Genomic DNA, 17,994 nt, shown 5'->3' with positions numbered 1-17,994 from the left:
GGTAGCGGTGGAGGCAGGGAGAGAGAGGTAGCGGTGGAGGCAGGGAGAGAGAGGGAGCGGTGGAGGCAGGGAGAGGCAGCGGTGGAGGCAGGGAGAGGCAGCGGTGGAGGCAGGGAGACGCAGCGGTGGAGGCAGGGAGACGCAGCGGTGGAGGCAGGGAGACGCAGCGGTGGAGGCAGGGAGACGCAGCGGTGGAGGCAGGGAGACGCAGCGGTGGAGGCAGGGAGACGCAACGGTGGAGGCAGGGAGACGCAGCGGTGGAGGCAGGGAGACGCAACAGTGGAGGCAGGGAGACGCAACAGTGGAGGCAGGGAGACATTTAGCGAGGTGTAGAGGTAGAGAAAAGAGAGCACAGAGAGAGCGCAGACTTCACAGCCAGTCACACAGCACTGAGTGGGAGAGAGACACTGTCACACCGTCGCCGTGTGTGAATCCAGCTGCGATTTCACAGGAATCACACCATTGACACTTTCTTACACTTGATGGTAAAGTTGTCGAACAAAAAGTGTTCGACTCTCTCTAGCTTCTCAAGCTGTGTGTGTACTTTCGGTCAACTTATATTCCAACTTCAGCTCTGTATTCATTATATTTGTGCACAGCTGCTGATGTAAAAAGGGCTTTACAAACATCTGATTGCATCAACAACAAAAAACAATATAATACCTGTTGCGGGGGAGGTGGCTGCATGTATCCCTGTGGCGGTGGAGGGGGCTGCATGACGGTCTGGGAGGGAGGTGGTAGAAGAGGAGGGGGGTGGGGGTGTCCAGTGTTAGGCTGGTAGCCAGACGGAGGGACCAGGGGCTGGCTTGTGGTGGCCATGATGTAGCCAGTCTGGGGTGGGGGGTGTTGGGTGAGGACAGTGGGCCCCTGGGTCTGGTACATGGTGGGGGGCTCTGGGGCCTCGCCGGAACCCTGTCTACTCAGAGTCATCTGGCTGAACTGGGGAGCCAGTTCCTCACCCTGAGAGAGAGACGAGGGGTTAGAGTTACTGGTGGGTTGAAAACCGTAAACTTACTGGGTAAAGTTCACAAAGGATATCAAGGATCTGGAAGGATTCTGTATGGAGGAATGGTCTAAGATCCCTCCCAACGTGTTCTCCAATCTCATAAAATGTTTTAGAAAATTACCTTTGTCCTCGCGAGGTGAGGTATTGAAAAGAGGGGCGTCAATTGACCCCTAGCTTTTAGAGAATTGTTTTTATTACTTTCTCTTGAGTAGAAGTATAAAATAATATAATACAATAAAAATGTGCGCATAGAATAAAGCTCAGTATCAATAATTTTGGACCCCACTGTATAACAGTATATACACTCACCGGCCAGTTTATTATGTACATCCATCTAGTACTGGTTCGGACCCCCCTTTGCCTCCAGAACAACCTGAATTATCCGGGGCATTCTACAAGGTGTCGGAAACGTTCCACAGGGATGTTAGTTCATGCATCACACAGTTGCTGCAGATTGGACAACGGTACGTTCATGCTGTGAACAGCCAGTTCTCCATCTCATGCCAAAATGCGCTTTTGGGTTGAGGGTCTAGCGAATGCGCAGGCCACTAAAGTAAACTGAACTCGCTGTCATGTTCCAGGCAATGTTTTTCCACTCCTCAATTGTCCAATGTCGGTCGAGTAAACCATTCCAACGTTTTTGGAACTACCTCCCCCTAACAAAAACGGCATTCCGAGACGCCGTTCTGCACGCCACGGTTGTACTACATCGTTATTTGTGGCTCGCCTGTTAGCTTGCACGATTCTTGCCATTCTCCTTCGACCTCTCTCATCAACGAGCTGTTTTCGACAACAGCACTGCCGCTGACTAGATGTTTTTTGTTTGTCGCACCAATCTCAGCAAACCCTAAACACTGTCTTGCGTGAAAATCCCAGGAAGGAGGACGTTTGAGATGCTGGATCCGGTGTGCCTGCCACCAACAATCATACCACGCTCAAAGTCTCTTAGGTCACTCGTTTTGCCCATTCTAATGCCTCGATGCATTCTGCCCGCTTTATGTGACAAGCCATGTGACTCATCCATTTGTGAATGGCGTGCTGTACCTAATAAACTGGACGGTAAGTGTATAATGGCTACAGTACACTCCACTGCTACTGAGCCTTCCATACCTTTCTCACTATCAGTCACACAAACAAATCACTATTAGTCATTAGACGAATGACATGGCAACATGATCATTCCCCATTTACACCAACGGCCTTACAAACGGCCTGTGTTCATGGTGTATCTGTTAGTGCATGTGGTGAGACAGGCTGGTAGTAGTACCAGGTACTGCTGGGGAGGAGAGACGGGCAGCAGAACCTGGGAACAGGAGGATGAGGAGTAGGACACAGGCTGAGCTGGCTGCAGAGACCCCACCGGCGAACAGAGGGGGAGATGGAGGGAGAAGGAGAGGGAGAAGGAGAGGAGGAGATGCAGACAGAGTTCAGGTAAGGACATAGAGTGCAGTTATTTGGCAAAAGAAGCGGGAAAAATGCAAGAATATACTCATTTCCAGTTACATTTTCATATAAAAATGTAAATTAAGTTCATACCATGAGCTTCTTCCTCACCTGAGCCATAATGTGGTTGTGATTATGGTTGTGGTTGCCCAAGGGGTGTTGCTGTGGGGTGGGCAGCAGGGCGGTCTGGGGAGGCTGAGTCTGGACCTGTTGGGAGGGGCAGGGCAGCAGGCTGCGACCCCCAGGGCAGGGGCCAGGCTGGGGGGCCGGGGGCTGAGGACACCCATCTGGACTCACCAGGGGCAGCCCTGCAGGAGATAAAAGTCAAAACACAGAAACCGCACCGTCTGTTCCTCAACATTTCCGCACTCTCTTCAGCATTTCTTTCCTCTACAATTTGTGAGCTTTCGTTACTCCCCAGACTGGCTCCTCTGGTCAGTATGGAGACGTGTGTGTGTGTGTGCGTGCGTGCGTGCGTATGCGGCGTAAAATACGCACCAGTGCGTGAGCCCCTGCAGGAACCCTGTAAGCTCTTGTTGCTGCCCAGACTATCTCCTCTGGTCAGAATGGAGATGCCAGAGAAGCTGGATGCCTTTGTGACCGGGGGCCGCAGGGTCCTATTGGAGCTGTCTGAGTCTGTACTGCTCCAGGGCCTCGGCTCCAGGCACTTCATTTCACTGTCCGTACTGCTCTGGCGGCTGCTGGAAGCACGGCTGGAGCTCTCACGGTTACCCCTAGAAAGGGGAGAGAGGAGAGCGGGAAGTGAAGGGGGAAGAGAAAGAGTGAAAGGGGCAGCGTAGAGAAGGACAGAGGGAGAAAGGGGAAGATGAGGGAGAGAGATGGAGGGGGTAGGGTAGATGAGGGAGAGGAACAGAGGTGGCGAGAAAGAGGGCAGGAGAGAGAAACGGGGTACAGAGGCACAGGGTGATCAGCAACAGGTGAAGAGCATGCACGTTGACAGGGCGTGAGAACGCTGCAACCCCACCGCCACCACGGGGCACTCTCCGTTCACAACGTTGACATCCGTAAACCGCATTCGCAGCATTCAACAAACCAAAATGCAAACGCGATAAAGACGTCGACTGGCTGGTGAAACCAACATTCAGACAACAAACTACACAGTTACCACCACACACTGTAGTGCACCCTCCCCCAACCAGCACACACACACACAACAAAAACCAACACAGAACCACATGCAGGTGACCGATGCTTTATCCAATCGACACCAAGGGGAAAGAACAAAGGAGGAGAAAAAGACATAAGGACAGCAGAATGAGGGTGTGAGACAAGGTCCATAACTCACACCTGACACACCACTACAAATACAATAAGGCCAATGGACAAAACACGCCCGCGCATAGACACACACACACACACACATACATATACATTTATATAAAATAAACCACTGTGACCACAACTTGTTCTAACTATGGTGTGGTATATAGAAACCAGATCCTTAGTGCTTTTTCTGGTGCCATTCAGCCCCACTCGTCAATACGGCGCGCCTCAAATTCTCTTCATGCGCCGCCGGGAGTTTCCCCATCGGAATATGTCAGCGCTATCACCATCTACCCGGGTCTTAATGTCTAGGATAGAAACACAGTGTCTCGTTGCAATATTCACAGAGTGCTGTCACCCTGGGCGAGGGCTGCTGCCAAGACGATCAATCACACCTGGCATTATTGGAATGCATCCAGCGACGACCAGGACGCTATCAACTCGTCATAACCTACTGTACTACCCCCGACATCGGCTCACTGTCGCTATGTTTACGTCCTACGGCTTACTTTCTCTTCTATCTTAATCAAATATGGATTTTATTGCATCTCAATCAAATTTGACAAATGCATTTTTCGGGACAGTAACGGGATGACAGTGTTTGAGTATTCAGACTCATCACCTAAAATGCTGGACAACAAATGCTTGGATTTCTGACTAACAGAAGAAAATTAAAGTCAACTGAAATACAGTGGGGTGCGATGACTGCACATACTGTGGTACACCCTATTGGAGGGGAATATCCACAGAACAATAACAACCAATACCACCGCAAGACATCACAGGCAGGCAAAACGGCCTAGTCTGCTAAACTCGTCTGTGCCAGATATTCTGAGAAATGACTGAGGTATCCTAAAGCGGATTTGAGCTTTGTCTGCCATCATTTCCTATCACCTAAAACAGGCTTCTGGACATCGGAACAGCCATCACCAACCTTGATTTGGGATGAAAATGTCTACTTCAACGAGTCTGCAGCTCTGGATGTTCCGCTTACTCCGGACCAGGGCTGTTACGGTGACCGTGTTACCGCCACACCGGCGGTCACGAGTCATGAAGGAAGTCAAATTCCACGTGACCGTTTAGTCACAGTAATTAGCCTTCTCCAAGCTCTGAAATTGCTGATGGTCATTAGTAAACTTGCTAACTGCCTGGTACTCAGCACTCTATTGTCCCTCTAAATCACTCTGACGTCAATGCAAATGACGAGTCACAGAGACTACATTTTGTTCATATCGTGTTTCTTTAGACCTGTCTAAAATAAATCATGTATTTATTGTGAAGGTATAGGCTATATTAAACGGATTTATTAGACTTTTTAAAATGTAGATGTTACAAAACGTTTGCATCAGTGGCTTGCAGGTTACGTGTGGAAGCCATTAGATGCTAAATGTGTATGTTAATTAACGGTCCATTACCGTGAGACCGGCAGTAATTTGCTTGACAATTACCGGCTGACAAAATAGACCGCTGTTGCCCTCTGTTCAATTGGAAAGCATGCCAATTGAGAAAAAAACGGGAGAAAAAACAGGATGAGCTCCATTCGAGACTATCCTATCAACGGGACAAGAAAAACAAATATTCTATGTTTTGGCTGAGTCGTGGCTGAACGAGGACATGGATCATTTACATTGAGCAAAAATATAAACGCAACATGTAGTGTTGGTCCCATGTTTCATGAGCTGAAATAAAAGATCCCAGAAACGATCCATATGCACAAAAAGCGTATCTCTCAAATTTTGTGCACAAATTTGTTAACATCCCCGTTTCTCCTTTGCCAAGATAATCCATCCACCTGACAGATGTGGCATATCAAGAAGCTGATTAAACAGCGGGATCATTACACAGGTGCACCTTGTGCTGGGGACAATAAAAGGCCATTAAAACGTGCAGTTGTGTCACAATGCCACAGGAGCGTGCAATTGGCATGCTGACTGCAGGAATGTCCATCAGAGCTGTTGCCAGATCATTTAATGTTAATTTATCAATTTGGCCGTACGCCTAACCGGTATCTATATCTGTGACCAACAGATGCATACATGTATTCCAAGTCATGTGAAATGCATAGATTAGGGCCTAATTTATTTATTTCAAATGACTGATTCCCTCATATGAACTGTACCTCAGTAAAATCAATGAATGTTCCGTTTATATTTTTGTTCAGTATACTTTTTATATTTTCTATGCATCAAGAGCAGATGGCAGACTCGGGTAAGACGAAGGGAGGGGTGTGCCCCTTTGTTAACAACAGCTAGTGCACGATCTCTAATGTTAAGGAAGACTGAAGTTTTTTTTTTTTTTTTTTTTAATACCTCACTATAAGCTGCAGACCATACTATTTACCAAGAGAGTTAATATATATTTAGTATACTGTAGCTGTTCATTTACCATCACAAATGAATGCTGGCACTAAGACCGCACTCAACGAGCTGTATAGGCCCATAGGCAAACAAGAAAATTGCACATCCAAAGTCGGTGATTTTAATGCAGGGAAACCGACATTTGATCAGCATGTCACCTGTGCAACTAGAGGCGACAAAACCATACATCACCCTAACTCCACACACAGAAACGCATACAAGGCCCTTACCTCGTCCTCCCTTTGGGAAATCAGACCATAACTACACTGAGAAAACCAAACATTAGGAACACCTGCTGTTCGCGGCAGTCAAGTCATTCCGCCAAAAGTCGTTTACAATCTAGTCCGGTTGTGGCCACAACTAGGCCTCGTTTCAAGAAATAATCGTATTTGTACAGTACATTGTTTAAAGCACACTTTTGTGTCTCAGTCACAAACGGCAGCTCCAATTAAGCCCGCTATGGTGAACGAGAGGCTTGTAGAATCACGAGTATTTCAGAGTTTTTAGCTCGTCTTTCGCCGGTAGGGGTCCTGCGAGCTCTGGGCATTACTGAATCAAATGAACAGAGTCATTCTTTTTGACTGAACGACATGAGTCAGTAAAAAGAGTCAAACGTTCCTTTCACTAATGTCTATGGAACTAATTACAACCTACCTCAAATCCCTTTCTCAACATTACTGAGCTAAGTCGGCTAAAGACGTTTCAGTATGATTGTTTCACTGCTGCAGATCACAACCAACACAGAGAGATCGCTCCTTAGGATACCGCAGACAGTAGTAGTAGTAGTAGAGACAACTGCTGTACAAGTAGTAGAGCAAAGATGAAAGGGTAACAAAACCAAACCAGATTAACAACCACCAAATCAACAAAAAAATAGGGGGATGCAATGCAGTAGTAGAGTACTATAAAAGATGTAGTAGTGATGATGACGGGTAGATAATAAGTAGTACCCACTCCCAGAAAAACCAACCACAAAGCAGCCATGCAACGGACCTCACAGTGCCAACCCCACGCCAAGCAAGAACACCTGGTGGCTGCATCCAAAATGGCACCCTATGCCCTTTATTGTCCACTACTTTTGACCAGAGCCCATAGGTCTCTGGTCAAAAAGTAGTGCACCATGTAGGGAATAAGGTGCCATTCCGGACGCACCCAGTCAGTCATAAAACCACCACTAGACAGAGGGTAGATGGGCATGGCAACACAATCACAGACGACTAGAGTCACACGTCACCCGGTTGTGTCAGTACCTAAAGATCTGTCTCCGCTTTTGAGAGCTAGAGGAGTAGCCTTCAGTGGAAAGTCTGTTGGGTGACAGTGGAAGGAGAGAAAGGCAAGGCCGGGGGTTAGTGGGTGGGTATAGGAGAGGGGGCCAGGTAGGTAGGTAGGTAGGTAACAGTGCTGCACTGCATCTAACCCCCAGAACAGAGAAATAATGCACACAGAGCAAAAATGTTGACAGCTCAAAACAAGGAACAAAGTCATCCTACTTATTTCCTTCTCTCGGTACATCTGTTTAATAAATCGTTCATCTCTATCAGAAAGGGAGAGGGGTTGAAAGCTGTACTTATTTGTTTGGAATACATTTGGAAAACTATTCTCAGCTACACAGGAATATCAATTCACCCCACATTCCAACTAATGATTTATATATACACTAGATGACTGATAGGGAGCGCTGTGTTGAAGCCACCATGGCTCCCATCTTGGAACTCCCCCACCGTTGTAAAAAATATTTAGGAAGTTATAGAAATGTATTCATTAATGTCTAAATTCGTTTTTGCCACATTTATTCTATTACAGACACCTTAATGCAGACTATTAAATTATATTATGTAAGCTAGCAATAAAATCTAAAAAATAAATAAAAAATCTTAAAGTATAATTGTTAGAGATGACTAATGTTACTGTCCCCTCTACAACAAAATATCTAAATACATGTCATTTTGTCTTGTAACATTTAATTGAAATACTATAAAATTCCTTTCGTTTCCGTGGAGGACTGCTACCTACTGGGGAGTGCCAATATGGCCGACTGGTTGCTTCAAAGCCTCTCAATGGCCAATACATAGCATCAGCAATCCAGGGTTTATACACATCATTAATTCCAACTCAACAAAACCTAACCCTGGTCCGTGAAACGTCAACGTATATACTGCCAGAACGATTATATTGCCAGCATTATTGCATGTGAACTTTGATGTCTTGAAATACACCTAAATGTAACTTGGTGGCCTAGTTTGATGGTGCAAGGGGGTTTGGAACAGGGTTAGAGAGCCCCCGGTGTGACCAGGCCACCCCGACTGCTTCTCCTACCCACCTAGGGGAGTAAACTGGCCGGGGACTAACTCCATACTCCAGGGTCCCTTTACAAGAGCACACATGAAGCTGTCCATTGTGATGCATACTGTACTGTTACTGTGAGCTTACCTGTTGTCGTTGATGTATCCATTTTGAGAGGACTGAAAAAGGAAGAGACACCTGTACATTACACGAATAGCTACAGCTAGTCGATCCCAAAACGATATTTATTTATCAGCAATAATTGGACCGGGTAGTTTATTGAGAACATATTCTCATTTACAATAACTGCCTGGACAATGAAAACGGACTCGTGTCAATTCTGTCAAGTACTGTATAAGCTAAGGTTACCTAATGACCTCCAAGAATATTCACTTCACTTATTACTCTTCCACCTGAATAGACTCTACTATATGAAGTAAGCCGTTCTCTCTCCACCCACAAGTTAATACAATTAGCTGTTAGTTTATACAATGGGAGGAATGGTTAGTGGAACAGACGGTGGGGGGGACAAGTTAACAAGTTAGTCCAACTGCCCATCTCGACTGTCGAGCGTGCCCCCACCACTTACTTCTCGGGCGAAGATCCGGTCTCGCACCCTCTGATACTCCTCCTCCCTCTCCTCTATTGATTTGCTGCGCCGCCCGTCCTGCAGCGGCACACGGATCTGCGATTGGACAAGAGGAAAGAGGGGCGGGATCAGCAACCTCATTGGACAGAAGTAGTATTCACTGAATACTCTTCAGAGCATCGTCACAAAAATACAGTAAGTGTAAGGTAAAACATGCGATTTATTATTCATCGATTTGTTATCAATACTAAAGCCAATGGGATATATGATATTCAGCCTTCTCATATCTTGTGCTGTATAAAGATCAACAAAGCTAAAGAGAGCAAGAAATACTTTTTAAAAATGATTATAAGGTATTTTAAAAAATCACTACATTATAAAAAGCGACACTTGAAGAAGTGTCTATCATCACCTGATTATCATCCTTGTCCATACTAACATCGTCTCTCTTGAGGATAAACTTCTTCTGGAAGTCCAAATTCCTTTCATCCTTGATGTGCTCGGAGAACCTTTGATCTGGGCTGAAGAAGAAAACATATTCAGCAACTCTTGGTGGGACAATGGAAGATATTTTTATTTGTGTGTTTCTTTGTCTCACAAAGTTCTACTAATTGCCCTCTAACTTCTAGTCATTGCCATTTAAGTTCCACTCGTGGTCTTCAAAATGTCTACCGTTCTCCCACTTACATGCGTGTGTTGCCAGTCTTGTTGATGATGACGGCCTTGCCAGTCTGGTCTACGTTGTGGTCCATGCCAAAGTAGGCAGCTACACGGTGCAGCAACATGCGGTGGTAGGACGTCATCTGGGGGAACTTCTTGTACTGGTTACTGGATGGGAAAGGAGAAGATGACACCATAGAACTACATATTATAACTTATTTAATAGGATATCTGTGATGGACACCAACCTATCAGTCTAGAAATGATACCCTTGTGGAAGTGCAGTGTCTCTGCACGTCTTTCTTAGATGTTTTAAAGGGTAATAGTCCACAAAATAATATAGTCAAAACAACAAAATAAACTCGAGATGAGAGTAAAGACACCATCTGTGTGGTAAATAAACTTTTTGGTCCACCAGCCACTCAAGATTCTTTACCTGCCAAAATATGTTTTCCGCAATACAAGTCTTACATATATAAACAAAATCCAGATGACCGTGCTTTCTGTTTTTCTAAAACAATAAATGTTTTACTAGTTAGAAGTAAATGGGGTACAAATAAATCATTTAGATACAATAGTAGAAACAGAAAGAGTTCTACAACTGAATATCAAGAATCAACTAAGTGCCTACCCTGACACAAAAGGGTACGGATTCACAAAAAAATTCTTCAGAAAAAAACGTATGAAGTTTCATAAAGAAAAAAATAAGAAGTTCATAAGATAGTTCGTAAAAGCAATTCCTCAATTTTCTTAGGAACTTCGTAAATACCTTATGCGGCATTGACATTAGTGACGCGCTTGAAACCAATAAATAAGCCTATGCGACAGGGATGATAGGACTGTCATTTTGTTATTTTTCACACATTATAGGCATCAGACTAACGTTAGCTATATCAAAATCAAAAATGGATAACCAAGGAGAGCGCAAAAAAAAACTTCAGCAAACAAGAGCTTGAAGTGACCGTGGAGGAAATAGCAGGTAAATGTTGCTGTTGGGGAGACTTGATAACTGCGGGGTCACTGCGGACACCAAAAAGAGAGGATGGGCGAGAGTGGCCGAGTCTGTCTCTGCATTCGGGGGTATGGCAAAGGACAGTGATGCCGTAAAAAAGAAGTGACCCGACAGCAAGTCGGCTGCTAAGAAGAAGGGAGCTGAGAGACAATTAATGTGGACCAGCTGGAGGAGAAGGTGATTTCCATGATAGGAGAGACGGTGGTAGAGGGACTGCGCGACCGGTAAGTAAGTTAGCTAACGTGTAACGACGTTATAGCCAACATAGCTTACGACGTTTAAGTTAGCCAAGTGCTTCTTTGCAAATTGACGCGATAGCGCTAGCTATTAAACACATCTAGAATATTGTAATATATTGTTAATTACTACCTAGCTAGATAATGTGTGTTTAATTTGTTTTCTTGCTGTATTTAAATATCCTGTAGCCAACTGTCTGTGACGCAAGAAAACGTTCAGGGTCACAAAAGTATCCATTAGTCTCAAGACAAGGGTTTAGCTGCCCTAAAGTTAAGGACATTTCCAAGAAGAAATCCTAAAACATTATTTTCAAGAATCCCATTTCTTCTTACTTATTCTCTTAGGAAGAAATGGGGGGGGGGGGGATTAAAGAACATTTCCAAGAACTTTATTGAGAAATAGCAACTTTGCTTAACTTTCTTCATAAGTCTATAGTTAAGGGAAAAAATGTACGTTGAGAAATTTCTTCTTAAGAAGGTTTTGTGAATCCGGCCCCAGGGCACCACGCTGGAGTTCACGATGTGCTCCTGAGTAGAAATGTAGCAGCACACAAATACATATCGGGAGTACAAAAGCATTTGAGTGTTTTAATGATAGGAAATCACTAAAAGTTCATGAATAAAGCTTTTTATGAGTGATCCATGCTCAATCAAGCACAATCCTTAGGTGAGACCAAAAAGGTAAAGCCGCCCCCCTTAAGGGACGAGCAGTTACCATGGTAACTTGGGTACTCGCTTGTCTCTGATGAAAGAAACCTGTCTTCCTAGCGGCATTGAACAGCCACCTAGCGTGTGAACAAAACAATAGAACTGGCCATGAAACACGAGGACAAAGTCACATTTCAGTAGCCTTCCTTGTCAATTTGACCAACTTCTACATGCGGCATTTAGATTAAAAAAATAAACAATGTTCCCAAATGGTCCTGTGTGACCAGCTGCCAACGTGGCTGGTAAAATATACATTCTTACCCGCCAATGACCAAATCTCCCCGCATTTGGCGGGTGTTAATTTCCAACCCTGGATACCATCCAATCGACAGGAGGGACAGAGTTCCAGGCTGATATACCAACTACAGTACAATATACCACCTAAAAATACTGTGACGGACAGACATAGAAAGCTACAATGTAAGTAGAGTGAGTTGAGTTGTAGTAGAGAATGTGTATGCATCCCAAATGGCATCCTGTTCCCTATCTAGAGCGCTACTTTAGTGTACTATATATATATATATATATATATAGGGAATGTCTCTCACTCGTCGTCATTAATGAACTCCAGGATATCTTGTTCTAGTTTCAGCAGCATCATCCGATCCCTGTTGGAGAGAAAGAGAGGGAGAGTGAGGGAGACAGACAGACCGAGAGAGAGCGGCAACTACTCATACAAAGATCAAAGGCTCCATTCACCGCAGTGAATACTCCAAGCAAGCCGTCCTGACCGAGGCTGGGCAGCTACTGTAGCGTCCAGACCACCACAGGATTACTACAGCTGCAGCGGCATTCGCTTACAGCCCGGAACCCAACTTGAGATCTGTGCACGTAACTTGGATTTTCACTTAAGTCATGCATTGATGATAGATTTGTGAGAAAAAAAACTTGAGTTGCGACTCGGCCCTTAGAGCAGAGTTTCTCAATCCATTTCCATTACTAGGGGGACCTGCGGGCTCAGATGGCAACAGACTACATCTAGATGCCATTTCGTGATGTGGCTGTGATAGGAGATCGATAAGGTTCCTCTGCCTCAGGTTGTTTTTAAGTGTGTGTGTGTGTTACCTGGGGTTGTTTTTCAGTGTGTTGACCAGGAACTCGTGCACGTCGATGCCGGTGGAATCTGTGTACTCCTGGCTGGAGTCTGGAGGGGAAAGAGACAGAGAAAAAAATGACACCACACACACCATCTACAATCCGCAAGCATGCAATCAGGAGCATCTACACACACACAAAGCGACAGTCAGAGGGGTCAGAGAGGGTGTGTGGTTTCAAAACGCACTTAGAGGATTGTTTCCACGTCAACTATTTTCTGCTACGCACAAGCGTATACATCACGCTCGTGTGCATGCACACGGTCAGAGTTGCTCGACTCACAGCGTGTCGTTTCTGAACACCCCCCCCCCCCCCCAGAGAGGCAGCTTACCTCGTGAAAGCATCTTGCGTGGAGTCTTGTCCTTGTTCTTCTCCTCGTTCTCGTACTCATCCTTGGAGGACTTCTCCTCCTCCTTGTCTGATGGGCAGCTGATGTGCAGCTGGATGATGTCCTGGTCTGGAGGTCCGTCAGTACAGAACGGACCTGATGACTCCTCACACACTGCCAGGCTCCTCACCAGCTTCAGCTTGGCATTGGACTATCATACACACAACCAGAAAGGAAAAACTTATAGCTCGTTGGTCCTTCGATACAAATAGACCAAACACATTGCACTTTTTAAACATATGTTAAATGTTGTAGTGTAAAGAAGGTAAAAGTTAACTGATGTGAGAGATAAAAGCAGCATGCCGGCAGTGCTGAGCGATTAGCTGAAATGTCAGTTTATTTACGTCGGCTCAATTATATGAAAACCCATTTACTTTTTTTGTGAGCTCAATGAGCCGTTTCTGTCGAGAGAAATCGTATCAAGCATAAAACTGTGACGTTGCAGGAAAGTGTAGTCTTCAACAGGCCAATATTCATAGTTAAATCACCACGTTTTCTGCACTTAACTACAATGACCGGAATCCATTGCACCTAGCTGCCTGTTCTCATTGGTTCTTGCCCGGGCAAGCCTGTGGGGCCGGCAGACACACGAGGAAAGGAGTGACAGAATGCTTCAAGAACGAGAGGGATATAGACAGTTACTTAGGTACAGTGCATTCAGAAAGTATTCAGACCGCTTCACTTTTTCCACTTTGTTACGTTACAGCCTTATTCTAAAATGTATTAAATATATTTTTTCCCCCCTCATCAATCCATTTAATAAAAATAAGTTTAACGTAACAAAACGTGGGAAAAGTGATGGGGTCTGAATACTTCACGAATGCACTATGTCTACCCGACAATACATCTAATTGATAGATCGCTTGTATTGAGCAGTATGCCTTATCTACTTTGAAGAACTACCCACTAATCGCTCAGCACCAGCAGACATGCATATGATCCTTTTGAGATGTACAGCCTTCATAATCCAAACATTGGATTATAAATACACTAGGTAAGCTGAGCTCATGCCTTGGGAGGCCTCACCTCTGCGACTTCTCCTGGTCTATCTAACCTTCTAACTAGCATGAGCGAACGTTGTGGATGATGGGGCTAGTAGGATCCTTTCTAACGGGTGGACTTAAGTTCCTGGATTAGGTTAATGATATGCAAACTTAAACCAACAACAATGCCACAGACAGAATAATGCAGTCCTTACCCTGGCCCTTTTCCGCCCATGGCCGTGGTTCTGAGCCCTTCTCTGCAAGGGGAGAAAACGTGGTAATACTAAGAATACTAGCTACACTCAAAATGACCATTTCTTATGATTGACAGCGTTAAATAACGTTTGTGAAAAACATATTTTAGTGAGAAAAAAACGTTAAAAGGATTGGTTCACTATTTTAGAACCAAATCTCTATTAATGTAAATGGCATGTTATGGAAGGGTCCAAACACCTTTTTTTTGCAATTTCACTTACCGCACCCGCAATATACTTCCCCATTGCTCATTGTGCAGTATGGGGGCTCCGGAAAAACATGAATAAAGGCTCCCAAAAACACCCAAATACGTCCTTTTAGAAATGGCAAAGTTCTTAGTATAGTGATGCAGGTCTTTAGAAGTTGTAAACATGAAATTGTGCAATTACGAACTTTATCTGCAAGCTTCTATTCCATTTTGTGCGAATCAAGTGGTTTCCGCCTACCAATTGTTCTGCTTCTCCGTGTAGCCCGCGCTGCACAGCTGGTAGGCGAAACCACTGGATTGGCACAAGATGGAATATAACGTTGCTGATAAAGTACTGTACACCTGACATTTCTACTCCATTGAGATGTAGATGGTGTTTGAAGCTAGAAGCATAGCTAGCAAAAATATCTTACTGTTTCAACAAACTAGCTAGCTACAGTCAAGCTAGCTAGCTACCTTTGACTGGACAAAGTGGAAAACTAACAAATGGCTAGCTATGTTGCTAGCTAGCACAAGCAGGCAGTACTAGTCAGCTGCATGCGTCAAGCAAGCAGAAACACAACTAGCTAGATACTCTTGCAAACTGACACGCCCGACATGCCATGTAATATGTCGTTTTGCAGTCTAACCTGTTATTTAACTCGTTTGGAGTGCTTGTCCGGGAACAGCATAGTCACTAGCTAGCTAGTCAGCGGCTAACTACAGTGAATCGACCTAGCTAGATAAGACACCTATGCTTCAAATTCAATATTCAAACAAGGCATGAAGATAACATGCAATTTGTTTGTAATGTTTCAATGACAGGCATTCCATAGAAGGGGCAATTTGTCTCAACTGTAATCACATCCATCCCTGCCAACCCACCCCCACTACACTCCTCTTGCAAGATTGCAACACATACTCATCATGGCCATAAGCAACTACGCAATGCATGATGGGAGATTAAGTTCAAACAGAGCAGGGGGAAAAAAAACATACCAGCTAAAATATACTTTGTCATCACAATATAAATGGCTGACTATGTTCTAATCTAAACAGCCACGAAATTCGCAGACATTCAATTCTGGACTGTAGTATTCCTTAAAAACCTTTCCAGAAATTGGAACTCTAGTGCAGTGCCCGAGGAGGCAAAGGGTGCTTCTCAATAATCGCTCCTTCCTCCAGAAGTGTGCACTCGTTCACTCGACAGCCCACACATTAAAAAGCATTGGATTAATGTTGGCATGGACTAGAGTTTCCATATACCAGTCATTTCCTTTTCAAACCCATGAAGAAAAGTGAACAACTTCACACTTCGGGAGAAAGGAGCGATTATTGGGACACATCCAAAGTCGCCTGGAGGTCAGTTACCTGTGAGTCCTGTGTGGCACTCTCCTCTGCCTCCATGCCCTCCCCAGTGCCTCCAGTCCCAGTGCCCTCTTTCCCCTGGCAGGGCTCAGGGGATGGGGAGAGCTTCCCTCTGTTGCTGGAGTCATCATGGAGCACTCCACTACTTCCACTCTCACCCTCCGTCTGGTTATCCTCCCCAGCCAGGCTCACAGACATCTTCTCAGGGGAGGGTAGGAGGAGCCAGAGACTACTTCAAGATAAGGAGGGGGAGAGAGAGGATAGATCCATTAAACGGTCCTGAGTTTCAATGCAGTACAGGGCCAAGGAAAACCTTAAACATGGTAAGAATCAGGAGACACGGACAATGTAGTTAATGTACACAGTGAACAGTACCTGAGACAGATCAGCTATGCTGAATCCTTATGGAGTGGGTTCCCAGGAAAGGGTCCTAAAGAGGACTGTGCTAGTCCGCTAGGTGAGGGCATTCCATAGCAAGTTCTGTACAGGGGGGAGGTAGCCGGTGGGAGAAGCAGCTGGCACGGGGAAGAAAGGGGGGGGGGGGGGCACCCGCTGACTGGGTCTGTCTGTCCTTCCGTCTAGCTATCCTTCCGTCTGTGCGTCTCAGTGAAGCAGCATGTTGAAGATAGTTCCACCAGCCACGACCCCTGGGGATAACAGGAAGACAGAATGACGTCACTAACAGTTACAACTGGGTCCAGTCTGACTCGCTGCTCAAAGCGTGGGATGAGTAAACTATAGGGCTGGCTGTGGAAGTAGGAATTCAGCCAATGCATGAATGACCACTTGCAGACCAGGGTTGAAAAAAGTATGGTTTTCGCTCAAACTTTTGGTTTTTGAACAAATTTACACCAACTGACACAGGTGAGACGGCATGTTTCCCTCTCCCACTCATAAACAGCACTCCACTAAACGTTACCATGACGACATACTGCTAACACCTTCAGGACAGGCTGCGCTCTCACTACTCAACAACAAACACACATAGGACAACTAACACCAGAAGCTTTGAGAAACGCGCCATCTGTCCCACAAAAACACACACGTCAGCTTTAACACAGTTTCATCTGACCTCATCAGGAGGCTGTGTGTGTGTGTGTGTTTGTGCTGCTGCAGCAGATAGGAGAGGAGGCAGTAAGGCATGCAGGGATTCCCACAGCAGGGGAAGACCCAGGCACAGCAACAGCGTCATCACTGAGGCAGCAGCAGCGGCACAGCATCAATGACCAGGGCACGCACACGGATGAACGCCAACCAACCGCACTCGGCGCTGAGGAGTCCCGGCTTATGCAACTCTGCACCACAGAACAGCCTTATATCTACGCAGCTAGAGACAGGGAGACACGGACACGTTGCAAAACTCTCACACAGTCAAACACACACGTCAACATTATCGAATGACTAGATAAAAGGTCTGAGCAGAACAAAATGTGTAATTTTTTGTGTGGAGAATAACATGGCTGAGAGACTGTGGCTCTAATGGGCAGAAGAGAGGGACATTCTGTGCTAAAACAAAACACTTATTTCTCTCTCTGCCAGAAAAACTGAATGAGTGTGAAATTGAGGCACTTATGAATGAACCGGGCTACGCCAGCCAGCCTATTCTCAGCTACCATTTCCTCTCTCTCTCTCTGCTTTTTCCTCCCTTCTTCACAGGCAGAGTTGCCAGGGAGACGGTGACGTCATTCTCAGCTGTTGCCATTGGTGTGGAGGGGGGGGAGCGAGATGGAGAGAGCGAAAGGAAGATTGATTTTAGAAATAAATATGTAGATGACAGAAAACAGAGCCGAGGAGAGCACGAAGAAGAGAACCGAATCATCCACGTCACATAACAGCTTTCTAAAAACGAATGAAAGACACGTAAAATGGTCTCAATGGTCAACACTAGACATTTGCAATGGTTAATAAAAGCCTACACAGCATCTTTTAAAGGGATAGTTCACTCAAATTCCTAAATTAGTTTATTTTCCTTACCCTGCAAGCAGTCTATGGACAAGGTATGATAGCAATCCTTTCTATGGTTTAGCTTCCCTGGCACTATTCCCACACACATGCTCTGTACAACCCTGTATGGATGAACCGGTGAGAGCTGGTCATTAGGGATGCATGATATAGCGGTGAACATATCGGAATCGGACGA

The 17,994-nt window shown here is 45.3% G+C and overlaps 1 protein-coding gene across 9 annotated transcripts in view; it reads right to left on the bottom strand.

Annotated features, from left to right (window-relative positions):
* Nucleotides 1-17,994, bottom strand: part of LOC120065000 (R3H domain-containing protein 2) — an 80,017-nt gene that overhangs the window by 25,440 nt on the left and 36,583 nt on the right. For 5 of the 9 annotated variants that reach the window (XM_039015630.1, XM_039015628.1, XM_039015635.1 and 2 more), the window contains exons 3-17: nt 16,230-16,501; nt 15,858-16,086; nt 14,260-14,301; nt 13,005-13,212; nt 12,644-12,722; nt 12,127-12,186; nt 9,650-9,790; nt 9,375-9,483; nt 8,963-9,058; nt 8,521-8,552; nt 7,341-7,394; nt 2,948-3,183; nt 2,561-2,757; nt 2,274-2,351; nt 664-960 (exon numbers count right to left, since the gene is read on the bottom strand). In XM_039015630.1, coding sequence (XP_038871558.1) covers nt 664-960; nt 2,274-2,351; nt 2,561-2,757; nt 2,948-3,183; nt 7,341-7,394; nt 8,521-8,552; nt 8,963-9,058; nt 9,375-9,483; nt 9,650-9,790; nt 12,127-12,186; nt 12,644-12,722; nt 13,005-13,212; nt 14,260-14,301; nt 15,858-16,052 — 1,824 coding nt within the window. In that variant the 5' untranslated portion in view covers nt 16,053-16,086; nt 16,230-16,501. The remainder of the gene's footprint in view (nt 1-663; nt 961-2,273; nt 2,352-2,560; nt 2,758-2,947; nt 3,184-7,340; nt 7,395-8,520; nt 8,553-8,962; nt 9,059-9,374; nt 9,484-9,649; nt 9,791-12,126; nt 12,187-12,643; nt 12,723-13,004; nt 13,213-14,259; nt 14,302-15,857; nt 16,087-16,229; nt 16,502-17,994) is intronic. The other 4 variants (XM_039015633.1, XM_039015637.1, XM_039015631.1 and 1 more) reach the window with 3 other exon arrangements.

This window comes from Salvelinus namaycush, chromosome 20 (assembly GCF_016432855.1).
Source record: "Salvelinus namaycush isolate Seneca chromosome 20, SaNama_1.0, whole genome shotgun sequence".
In the NCBI taxonomy this organism is placed as follows: Eukaryota; Metazoa; Chordata; class Actinopteri; order Salmoniformes; family Salmonidae; genus Salvelinus; species Salvelinus namaycush.
Note: the sequence above shows the minus strand (reverse complement) of the source record. Positions and strands in the feature narration are given on the sequence as shown.